Source organism: Monodelphis domestica, chromosome 2, assembly GCF_027887165.1.
Source record: "Monodelphis domestica isolate mMonDom1 chromosome 2, mMonDom1.pri, whole genome shotgun sequence".
NCBI lineage: Eukaryota > Metazoa > Chordata > Mammalia > Didelphimorphia > Didelphidae > Monodelphis > Monodelphis domestica.
In genome coordinates, this window is record NC_077228.1 from 521,155,695 (window position 1) to 521,168,194 (window position 12,500).

The following is a 12,500-nucleotide window of genomic DNA, read 5'->3' on the forward strand; positions in this document are numbered from 1 at the left end:
CTTTTTTATATTGCTTTGTCTATGCAATTTGTTATTGGCATCTACCATTACCCATTTCACTATCTCTAAATTGGACTTCTAATTAACTGTGAAGATAGGCAGGTGTCTCCAATTAGGAAAATCATCATTACTTCCAGCAGCTGTTATAATTCCAGCTCAGAAACTGGCTAACGACTTAAAGAGTGACCCACATAGCTATAGAAAGGTAACTCTGAGAAGGGCCTTGGCCTTGGAGAGGATCCATTCTAACTCTTCATTTTACACAGTCTGGGTAAACTGAGGCCCAGAAAAGGAAAAGTATTTCCCAAGGTCTCATACCAAAGATATAATGTTTTTATTATGGGAGTCTTGAAATTGGAAAAGCTCTCAAGCCCCCCCCCCCCCCAAATGATGGGAAAATGGTGGAATTTCAGGCACTGTGACAGGCTGTTATGGGAAATATTTTGGGAGCAGAGGGGTGTCCCTAGAAGCCCTGAAAGCTCATCTTTTATGTGGTTGTCAGCTTTGTTTCTAGAAATGACTCAACATTTAGAGAGCTCTGGTGGGGAAATTCCCTATGGTGGAAGTAGAGTACGGGAATGGGGCAAGGATGGGGATGGGAGCACATGAAGATGTCCTGGGCTCCTTACCTCTCAACAGCCAGTTGGGAAAGATCCCTTGTTGAGGCCAAGACTTGGGGCTTCTGATTTATACCTAATCCACCCCTCAGCCTGAAAGGGGGCATGCTTGTAGGATCAGGCACTCTGTGGTGGCAAAAAATTGGAAAACGAGGGGATGCCCTTTGACTGGGGAAAGGCTGAACACATTGTGGTATCTGTTGGTGATGGAATACTATTGTGCCCAAAGGAATAATGAACTGGAGGGATTCCATGCGAACTGGGACGACCTCCAGGAAGTGATGCAGAGCGAGAGGAGCAGAACCAGGAGAACATTGTACACAGAGACTGATACATTGTGGCACAATCGAATGTAATGGACTTCTCCATTAGTGGCAATGCAGTGGTCCTGAACAACTCAGAGGGACTTGTGAGAAAGACGCTCTCCACATCCAGAGAAAGAACTGTGGGAGCAGAAACAGAGAAGAAAAACAGCTGCTTGATCACATGGGGTCGATGGGGATATCATTGGGGATGTAGACTCTAAACAATCACCCTAGTGCAATTATTATCAACAATATGGAAATGGGTTTTGATCAAGGACACATGTAAACCCAGTAGAATTGCTCATTGGCTGAGGGGGGCGGGGTGAAGAACATGAATCATGTAACCATGGAAAAGTATTCTAAATTAATTTAATAATAATAATAATAATAATAAAGAAATCCTTGACAGGACTGGAACCCAGGCCTCTGGACTTCTCTGTGTCACCACAAAGCCTTGTTGGTTCTAGCTTCACAAAAATAGTTCAACATCTGCCCTCTTCTCTCCATCCACAGAGCTACCCTCACCCCTGGCCTGGATTATTGTAATAGCCTCTACATGGGTCTCTTCACTCCAGTCCATCTTATATGGCCACCAAAGCAATTTTCCTTAAGCACAGATCTGGCCCTCTGACTCCCTTACTCAGGCAACTCCAGCATAAAAGAGAAACTCTTCTGTTGACCTTTTTTTTTCTTAAAACAACAACAAACGACCTTCCACCTTAGAATCAATATTGTGTATTGGATCCAAGGCAGAAGAGAAGTAGCAGCTAGACAATTGGGGTCAAGTGACTTATCCAGAGTCACACAGCTAGCAAGGGCATGAGACTAGATTTGAACCCAGGACCTCCCATCTCTAAGTCTGGTACTCTATCCCCTGAGCCACCTAGATGCCCCCTGAATGGCTTGATTCCTCACATTTGTGTCCCCAGTGTCTAGCACAATTTAAGTTTTATTTATTTATATTTATAATTCATTTATTAAGTTAGGCACTTAATAATTCCTGGTTTGATTGATTAATAAATTTTGAATTATGACACAGAAAAAAAAAACTTACCGTGGTGTAAGTAATGAAATCTCCTGACTCTCTCACTGTTTGCCCTTTAGCGTGTCATTTCCCCTGTGGACCTCAGTTTCCCCAAGAGTGAGAAGAAGGAATTGGAATAGATCCTCTCTGGAATGTCTTCAGGGTCTGATGTTGCAAGACTGCTGAGAAGTTTTGGGGTGGGTGAGGTGGCCACCTGGTGGACATTTGGAGCATTACAAGCCAGTATGGCTTCTAGGAAGGCAAGCCAGGTAGAGTACCCCATTACCTAGGGGCTTCATGTAGCCCCTCTCCCCTTGGATATCTCAGCACCCACTCGTACCCAAGCCCGGAATGGGCAGATTAGGTTCCCCTCGACCCTAAGCGGAGAGCATGTCGGGAAGGAAAGATGGAGACCCAGGGAGACTCCAAAGGGAAGCAAGAGTTATGGAAAGGAGTGAAACGGTAGAGATGGGAAAACTTCATCATTTTCTCCTGAAGAAGGGATCATGGAGATCGTTGAGTCCTTCCAGTTGTGCCTGACTCGGTGAACTCCTTTGGAGATTTCTTGGTAGAAATACTGAAGTCGTTGGCCATTTCCTTCTCCACCTCATTTTACAGATAAGGAAACTGAGGCAAACATATTCTTAGCAGAGATATTGGAGTGATTAGCCATTTCCTCCTCCAATTCCTTTTACAGAAGAATAAATGGAGGGAAACAAGGTTTTTGGGGGCATAGATACTGGAGTGGTTGGCCATTTCCTTCTCCAACTTATTTTACAAATAAGGAAACTGAGGCAAACAAGGTTTTCTTAACCGAGATTCTGGAGCATTTGGCCATTTCCTTCTCCAGATCATTTAATGAATGAGGAAACTGAGTCAAACAGAATTTGTAGTTTTCTTAGCAGAGATACTGGATTGGATTGCTACTTCCTTCTCCAGCTCATTTTACAGATGAAAAAACTGAGACAAAAAGGATTAACTGACTTGCCCAGAGTCATATCGCTAGTGTCTGAGGCCAGATTTGAACTTAGAAAGATGAGTCTTCCTGATTCCAAGCCCAGTGCTCTCTCCAATGCTCCATCCAACTGCCTACAGGGAGAGCTGGGAAATGAGGAAAATCTGAGTCATGAGAACTCCTGCCATGGCATCCCCCAAATCTCAGGCTGGAAGGACTCTCAAGGTCATCTTGTCCATTCCTCTGCCTCCCTATGAAAAAAGAGGCCATAACTAATGTAGATGGAGAGGATGAAGTCCCCAAGGAAGAGCAGATCAAGTGAGAAAAGAAGAGTCTTGGGGGACACACGCGTAGCCTTGCCCTCTGTAGGAGGTGGGATCAGATTTAGAGCTGGAAAGGACCTCAAAGTTCATCCCTTTCATTTTTACATTTGAGGAAACTGAGGCCCAGAGAGGTTTAGAAGACCAGCAATTCAGAGCTGGAGGGGACCTTAGAGGTGGTCCATTCGAGCCCCCTGGTTTTATGGATGAGAAAACTGGACTACACGTCCCAAGGAGATCCTGCCTGGGGGCCCAACCACCATCCCTTTCCTCTAGGGCTCCCCCAGAAGGGAATCTTGTCTAACTTAAATCTGTCTTTTTTGCCTCAGCTCAAACCTCTTTTCCTAAGAGAGCAGGAAAATCTAGCTCAGAGATCGGGCTGCCCTTTGTGCTCCAGAAGAAAGGAGAGTCACCCCTTGGCTCCCAGTGACCTCAAATATGGTTTGAAGGCCCCATCAATCATTTATAATGATGTTTAGCCCAATCTGGAGCACTGTGTTCATTTCTGGGCCATAAGACTCAATGAGTACTTAAAAAATGAATAATGAAAGTTTAAAATTTCTTTTTAGTTTGTAGTATTTAGACTTTTGAGACCATTAAAGTTTAAAAGTAAGAATGGCTAGGTAGCACAGTGGATAGGGTGCTATTAGAAGGTCCTGGGTTCAAATTTGGCTTCAGACATTTCCTCGCTGTGTGACCCTGGGCAAGTCACCTAACCCTCATTGCTTAGTTGTTACCACTCTTCTGTTTTGGAACCAATACATAGTATTGAGCCTAAAATGGCAGGTAAGGGTTAAAAAAAAAAAGAATTAATACTAAGACCAAAAGTAAGGGTTTGAAAAAAAGTTTTAAAATACATCAACATTTTTGGGGAGTCCTGTCTAAATAGATCCTACCTCTATCTCTAGTATCTCGCATGGTGCCTGGCAACATCATTTGCACTTGATAAATGCTTGGGAACCAACTGATGAAATGGAGATGATATTCATTCCCCTGTTTCCTCCCCAAGGACATTGTCAAGATCAAATGAAGCAAAAGCAGCTAGGTTACTCAGTGGTTAGAGAGCCAGAACTGGAGAATACATCCTGTACTCAAATCTGGCCTCAGACACGTCCTAGTGTGACCCTGGGCAAGTCACTTAAACCCAATTGCCCAGCCCTTAATAGCTCTTCTGCTTTAGAACTGATACTCCGGATTGCTTCTAAGATGGAAGTAAGGGTTTAAAAAAAAGGATCAAATGAGATAGTGTGCTTGAGAGCACATGAGCAGCGGAAGGGACCTCTGGACTTGGGATTCTCATCCTAGTCCTTCCCTGTAACTTGCTGTCCTTGTGGGTAATTGGGTGGGGAACATCCCCAGGATGGTGTCTCAAGCTAACAGCATGAGAGAAGTCTCAACCCTTGAAGGGGAACCTAGAACCCAAACAGAGTCAGTCTTACTCTGGAACAGTGACACCAGAGTCCTAGCTTACAGGTGGATGGGGCTGCTTGAGCTAAACCTTAAAGGAAGCGAGAGATTTTATGAGGGACAAGTGAGAAAGGAGTCTAGTCTAAGCATGGGGTCTGGCCCCCAGATGGGCATGGAGATGGATGGTCTGTGGGAGGCATGAGAAGAAGCTCAGTTTGGCAGAATCTTAAAGCCTGGAAGGAAGAGTAACTGTAATGAAGCCAGAAAGCTAAGGTTGGCGTCCAATTGGGAGGCATTTCAAAAGCCAGACTAAGGGATTTGTATTTAATCCTAGAGATAATAGGGGACAACTAGAGTTTACTGTACAGGGGAGTGATGTGGACAGACCTGCCCTTAAGGGAATTCATCATGTGGAAAATGAGTGGGAAATGGAAGATGACTCAGAGAGACCAGTTTTTAAAGGGATTCTTACCCTTTTTTTTATAACACAGACCCATGGTGGTGAACCTATGCCATGCGTGCCAGAGGGGGGCACTCAGAGCCCTCTCTGTGGGCACATATTTCATTGCTCCAGCACAGAGTTTGCCAGAGTTCATTACTAGAAAGCCAGAGGGACATGGGGCTAGGCTGCTTCCCTCCCCATCTCCACCTGTACCAGAGGGCATTTCTCACATCACCTGCCCCTCTAAAAGGTTCACCATCACTGGCAAAGACACTCTGGTAGTCTGGTGAAGCCTATAGACCCCTTCTTAGAATAAAAATTGTGGATGCATAAAATACAATGCAGGGGATTACAAAGGAAACGAATTATAGTCTCATTTTCATATCATGATGGTTAGGGGTGAGGAGCCTCCTTGATCTGGAAAATTGGCATGTTTTTTGGCCCTCCTTTTGTATTGGCCAAGAAGTTTTTGTTTTTTCTATTTCTTTTATGGGGTGTTTTACTGTAAAATGTGGGTTATTTGGTCCAAGGCTCTATGGAGGTCAGTGCTAACATTTCTAGCCTTTGTGTATCGTCTGCTATGTATTTTGCAAATTTTTAACTTTAAAATAGAAATTGTGCATATTTATGGTATTAAAAGATAAATATGTTGATATATTTTATGCCCTTCTGAGTTTCAAAACTTTTTCTGTGTCATCTGCTGGTCTTCGCATGTCATCTGACTTTTGCAAATGTCCACTAACTTATGAGAAAGAACACTCTCCAAATTTAGAGGAAGAACTGTGGGAGCGGAAACACAGAAGAAAAACAACTGCTCGATCACATGGGTCGATGGGAATATGATTGGGGATGCAGACTCTAAGTGATCATCCCAGTGCAAACACCAGTAATATGGAAATAGGTCTTGCTCAATGACACATATAAAACCCAATGGAATTGCGCGTTGGCTATGGGAGGGGGTTGGGGAGAAGGGAGGGAAAGAACATGAATCATGGAACCATGGGAAAATATTCTTAATTAAGCGATAAAATAAAAATTTTAAAACCTCCCTCTAAATTTCCATTTAGTTTCTCTTTTTAAAAAATTCCTTGCCTTCCATCTTGGAATCAAAACTATGTAATGGTCCCAATGCAGAAGAGTGGTAAAGGGGGGCAGTTGGGTAGCTCAATGGATGGAGAGCCAGGCCTAGAGATGGGAGGTCCTAGGTTCAAATCTGGCCTCAGCCACTTCCTAGCTATGTGACCCTGGGCAAGTCACTTGACCCCCATTGCCTAGCCCTTACCACTCTTCTGCCTTGGAGCCAATATACAGTATTGACTCCAAGATGGAAGGTAAGGGTTTAAAAAAAAAAAGAGTGGTAAAGGCTAGACTAGGCAATAGGGGTTAAGTGACTTGCCCAGGGTCACACAGGGTGACTGAAGTTAGATTTGATCCCAGGAGCTCCCATTTCTAAGCCTGGCTCTCAAACCACTGAGCCATATAGCTCCCCCCTCCCCTTGAATATCTTATGCTGACCTATGAGATGTTGAAATTGGTATGGGGAAAGCTGAAAAGTAGAAGGGATACCTAAATACTGAAATATAATCCAAAAAAAAATTTTTTTCTGGAACTTTCATAGATCCAGGATAAACGCCACAGAATTAGGAGATGATGGCCCGAATTAAGATGGTGGTCATGTGATCTGATGTGGGAGATACAGTGGAGGTAGTAATGGCAAAATCTGATAACTAAAAAATCTATGGAGATGAACGGAGTGGGAAGTCAAGGCCAATGCTGGGGTTATAAACCACAAGGAATGAAGGGATGCTAGTTCTCTCGGGGAAGAAAGGGCTCTTCCAAATAGCCTACATTCTGCAAGTCTTCTCTTCCTCCAATGTACTAGTTCCAGTTTCCAACCATCATTGGAGCATCGCAGTCCACTGGCCTATCTAAAAAACCACCATCTTGGTTTTCCTCCTCCTTGGACACTCTCCATCTTGTCACAAGATGGAGAGGAGGAGGAAAACCAAGATGGTGGTTTCATCTTTCCTAAAATATGGCGCCCACAACTAACGGGACCTAATACTCCCAATGTGGTGGGTGACAAGAGCAGAACAGTGGTATAACCATACCATCCCCAATCCTGGGCACCGTCCTACTTTTAATGCATCTCAAGATTGTACTCACTGTCTTTTTTCTTTTCTTTTCTGCATTTGCTCTCTTTGGACGCCATATTACTCCACTGACTCAGAGGGAACCTGCAGCCCCCGAGGTCTTTTTCAGATAAGCTTGTCTGCAGTCCTATCTCCCCATCTTATACTTTTGAAGTTTTGTTAATCCCAAGCCTAAGACTTTACATTCATCGTTATTGAATCTCATCTTCTTGGATTCAGGCCAACAACGGTTTAGCCAGCTGCAAGCTTTTAGTTCCAATTCTCATCTTTGGCAAATTGGACAAGACATCTGTGTCTTTCAATTGAGTCGCTGATTAAGAAAAGCTTGATCTCTGTGTATCTATCCCGTGTTCCCAGGATCCTCTGTTCAGGGTCCCAAGAAGGCAGAAGGAAAAGAACCAGCCCAGTCTTGAATCCAAGTGGGAAGTCGGGGCACTTTTCCCTCCATTTCATCCTTTTCTCGATATCCCTTCCGAGTAGCCTGGCCCCATCTGCTGCTTTCTGGTTGCACAAACTAGCACCCTTTCCTTATGAAATCTCTAGCTCCTTCAAAGCACAACCGAATGCTGCCTTTCTTGGTCCCCGCAATTATTAGCCCACTCCCCTCCCCCACGAATGACTTCACAAATATTCTGTATTTACTTAGTGGTGTCTATGCCCGTCTCCTCCTTGGCGGAATGTAAGCAATGTGAAGACAGGATCCATTTAATTGGGCCTTTGTCACCCCAGGGCCTAGGAGGCTACTAATGTTGAATTGAATCAACCCAAACTTTTGCTCCCCACTAGTGCTTGGGTGGAGGTCTTCTGCAACCCCAGTTTCTTCCAGACACCAGATCATCCCACCACTAGAGAAGAGGGATCAGTTGCCTCAGGCCATTGGGTCCCAGACCTCAGCCACAAGTTTATTGTTCTTGGTAGGAACTCACCACACTTTATCAATTCAAGTTTCAGGAAGGGGAAGGGAGGGAAGGGGGAGGTGGAGGCTGTGGTCCATGGCAACAGACCCGAGTGAAACTCATCAGTTTGTACAACATTTGAACAGAGGAAGATGGAAATGGAACCAAACCAGCCCCCCAGATAGACGTTACTAGTGACACCAACTCTCTCCAAGAGTCTTAGCATCCAAAATGTCGGACATAGCCCTGCCCCAAAGGACCAAACCATCCATGTGCAGTGTGACGGCCCGGGCAAGGGATCCCCATCCCATTCTACACCAACATCCACCCACTGCTGCTAACGTGAAGTCTATGGGTCAAGCCTTCTCACCCTAGCTCATGAGGAGTGGCCCAAACCTGATGGAATTAATGGAGGATTTGAGCCTGGATTAGGTTCTTAAAAGCTTCCTTGCTATTTTTACTGTTTTTAATGAAAACAACATAGGAGATCCAGATGGGGCAGGAGAGTCTGGACTCTCCGATTTGCTCTTTGCTCAGCACATCAGGGCATGTGAAGCTGCCCCCCAAAATAGGGGCATATTTCTTCACCTGAGAGGATACCTTCCCTGGGCACAGTTCCAGGGGCACAGCCTTCCCAGCAGCCCTGCATTCCGAAAGGAAATTTCCATGATCACTCTTACCTCAGCTTCCTCCTTCCCCATCAAACTCAATGATGCATAGGCCCTTACCAGCTCAGAAGCCCATTGCCTTGGGACCCAGTTTGTAGACTCGTCCCATTGTGTCATAGGAGGACAAGGGAGAAGGAACTAGGGAGGTCACCAAGTCTCACTGAGGCTCTACGAGGCAGGAAGGCAGCGGTGAACAAGCAGGAGAAGGAGAATTCATTATTCCTAGCGAGGGAAGGCAAGGACCAGCAGGGCTGGAGGGAGGGTGTTCTACTGGCCTCCATCCCTTGGCGATCCTAGGTGGGAGGCAGCCTGGTATCGAAGAAAGGTTTTGGAGGCAGAATACCTGGAGTATAGTGCAAAGAGAAGCTGGGTTTGGAGTCAGAGGACCTGAGTTTGAGCCTTGCTACTGGTGTGACCTGGGCCTCAGTTTCCTCATTTTGTCAAATGAGGTTGTTAGACTAGATGGCTTCTGAGGTCCCAACCAACCCTAATTCTATCATTCCTTCTATGATCTGGGTTCAAGTTCAGTTCATTGACTTCTTACCTGTGTGACCCATCTGGGCTTGATGATCCAAGGGCCCTTCTAGCTCTAACCCCTCAGAGCCAAAGAGGATCTGGGTAAGTGCTGGCCTATCTAAGAGCTTTGGTTATTTTATTGATGCCCTACCACTAGAGGGCTCTGTAGAATGGAGCACAGAGCCTGGAGCAAGATGGCCCCAGGAAAGCAATGGGGAGGGCTTCTAGGAGACAAGAGCTAGGGAGAAGGGCCCCTGGCTACTGCTCTTCAGTGGGAGATATCGACTGCCACCCGAACAGCCCGGAGGATAGAAAAAAGTCAGATGGCTGGGATTCCAAGAGCCCAAGGTTGGGGTTATATGTGGGGTCTCAAGCCACAGACAGACACCAAACTGAAAAGGAGTGCCTCAGAGCCCTGGGGAGAGAGGGAGGAGATGGGTGGTGAATCCATGCATCTCTATGAATGTAGCACAGGCTCCAATATGGGAAGGATGGGTGTTGTCAGAGACCACTATTGGGGAAATCCCCCTTACTAGTGCAGATCTCAATCCATCTGTGACCGTGATGGTGGACCTATGGCACACCAAGAAAGATGTGAGTATTGTGAAATTATGGTTTTTTTTCCTGAAGTGACACACCACCCAAGTTATGCTTGGTTTTTTGGCAAAAATTGACACACCAAGCTCAAAAGGTTGCCCATCACTGGTCTATGACTTAGTGTTAAACTTGGGTCACTGGAGAGAGTATCAGAGCCAAATTGGAACCCAGGTCTCCCTGATCCCAAGACCAGAACTTCAGGCACTGCCTGTGAGATCTGTGACTTCTCTAGTCTAGGGAACCCCAGCTTAACACCCTCATCCGGAACAAATGCTTACAAAATGAATTTCTATCCTTTCGGGTGTTTGTGTGCCCAGTCAGGCTTTTTAAAGGTGGTGGGAAGGAGCCTCATTTCTGGAATTTCACAGGCACCCACAAAAACACCCAAGAGAGCACAACACACAAGCCTGCCTTTGGGCTCTTGGGGAAATGTGGCTGGACGTGTTTGTCCCATAAATTTGGATGGGAATTGAATCTAAATTCCATGTGAGCCAACTGAAATTTGAACTCAGGTCTCTGTGGGCAGGGCTAGGCTCCCGATTTTGTCCATTTTATTTGGTTGAGGGGTCAGTAAGGGGGTCAGGAAAGAAGTATTTGGACTACCCTCAGCCTCCAATCCTGCCGATGTTCCACGGTGTCTCCTTCGTCCTAGATGGGAACAGTGGCAATGGGCATCGCTGCCATGCTAGCTTAAAACTGAGGACACATAGGATGGCGGATTGGGGTTCAGAGGACCTGGGTTCGAATCCCAGCTCTGCCCTTTGCTCTCCGTGTAATCTCGGTCCAATTTCCCTTCTCTTGGTCTGTGTTTATCCATCAGTGAAAATGGGTGGAATAATCACTGAGGTCTGTGCTCTAAATCCTCAATGGTCCCCTTTGTTGTGGCCATGGACAGCCGGATGTCCATTCATTAGCCTAGGGAGGGAGGGGCTCTCTGCCTGTCCTTAACTTCTCTGGGCTGGGACTCAGTTCCCCTACAACGAAATGGAGAGGATGAAGAGGTTTCTGAGGCCCTTTTAGCTCCAGAGCTAGGCTCCTGGGGGCCCAGGGCGCCATCGACCAGCCGGACTAGTTGGCCTCTGAGATGCCTTCCTTATTCTGTCTTATGACAGCCCCATCCCCAAGACGAGGGATGGGGGCCCAGTCGGTGGTTCCGTCTAGCAAGAGATGACAGAAGACTCTGGGGACCATAATGGGGCTTCTCCTCCCCCGACTCCAAGGAAAGGAACACATGGGATGGGCGAGGATGTGGATGTGCCCCACAAGGAGCCGGGACCTGTGAGCTGTCCACGGGCCGGCTGCTTCCCTTTGGGCCGTGTCTGAAAGCATCCTGGGAGGGGGCGAGAGCCAATCTTGGAAAATCCTGGCCGGGACCCCCCCAGCTCCAGCCCCAGCCCGATCTCCCGCTAGTGGGGGCGGAGGGATTTCCCCCAAGTGGCAGGGGCGGGTTAGGGAAGCGGGTGTCAGCAGATCTTGGGTTTTCCTCTTGCAGTCTCTACCCCCGATGGCCTTCCCCTCACCCTAAGACTTGGGGATCCCCCCACCTCTGCATGCTAGCAGAGGCGGCCAAAGGAAAATCAGTGGGGCCGGCTCCAGCGCCGTCTCCCTCACCCACCCTCTGGCTGGCATGGAGCTCGTACCAAAGCCGGAGGAAGCGAGGCGCGGAGGACGAGGGGGGCCATAAGACATTGGAGAGAATTGGGGTGTCGGGTAGCTCACCAACACAGTCAGTGTCTCCAGCTGGAGGAGGAGCAGAAAGGAAATCTAGGCGAGGTTGGTTAAGGAGGGGACTCGGTACCATGAGTGGCATTACACAGCGGGGAGGAAGGGGGCGAGGGGACCCCACAGTCTGCTCACACTAATACTTCTGTCTCAGCCGGCGGCTTCATGGGTCTCCCCGGGGGGCCGGGAGTCACTGCTGGGGTCCCTGTCCGCCCAGAAGCCCTTCAAGAACTGCAGCTGTCCCGGGGTGGCCCAGCCGCCTCCTGGCTCTCCAGGACAAGGCCTCAGAGGGGGAGGGGGAGCCAGGGAGAGAGGGGGGCCCAGCGGCCCAGCGGCCAGGCTCCGAGGCGCTCCTGTCCGTGGGGGACGTGAGGGGGGCTTGTGATTCCAGACCCTCTGAGGCTAGAGTGCCCAACCGCACACACACACCCTCCAAACGGCATTCCAGAAGCCATCCAGGGCTTCCCCGAGTGTCCAGATCAGAGCCCAGAGGCCCTGGGGCAGGGAGGATGGAAGGCGGCCAAAGTGGCTCCTTCCGAGCCTGTGCCCGGGGCCTTGTCCCCGTCAGGGAGGTGGGAGATGGGCTGGGGGGCGGGAGAGGGGAGAAGGGAGGGGGCTGTGCACGTCCGTCAGCACACAGTGGCGACAAACACCGATCCTGTCTCGGGAGGGACCATCTCGGCCAGGCGCCTGGCGGAGGAGCCGGAGGTGGGCAGTGGGGTGCGTGGCTGCCCAGGCGAGCAGGGATCCGGGCGTGGAATGGGCACCGTCTCTCTCCTCCGTCTCCTCTCATGGTCAGTGCTTCTCCTGGAAGAGAGCAGGCAGCGGGTGAGGCCTCCCCGGACCCCGGCACGTCCTCCCCTCCAGGCTGGGCCCTG

General features: G+C 48.2%; 1 protein-coding gene across 1 annotated transcript in view; it reads right to left on the bottom strand.

Moving 5' to 3' along the window:
- Window positions 1-8,086: 8,086 nt before the first annotated feature.
- The window catches only part of CLIP2 (CAP-Gly domain containing linker protein 2), a 72,392-nt gene continuing 67,978 nt past the window's right edge, over window positions 8,087-12,500 (bottom strand). Inside the window, 1 exon segment of the mRNA XM_056819753.1 lies at window positions 8,087-12,429. Within this exon segment, the coding sequence (XP_056675731.1) occupies window positions 12,418-12,429 (12 nt within the window). The 3' untranslated portion in view covers window positions 8,087-12,417.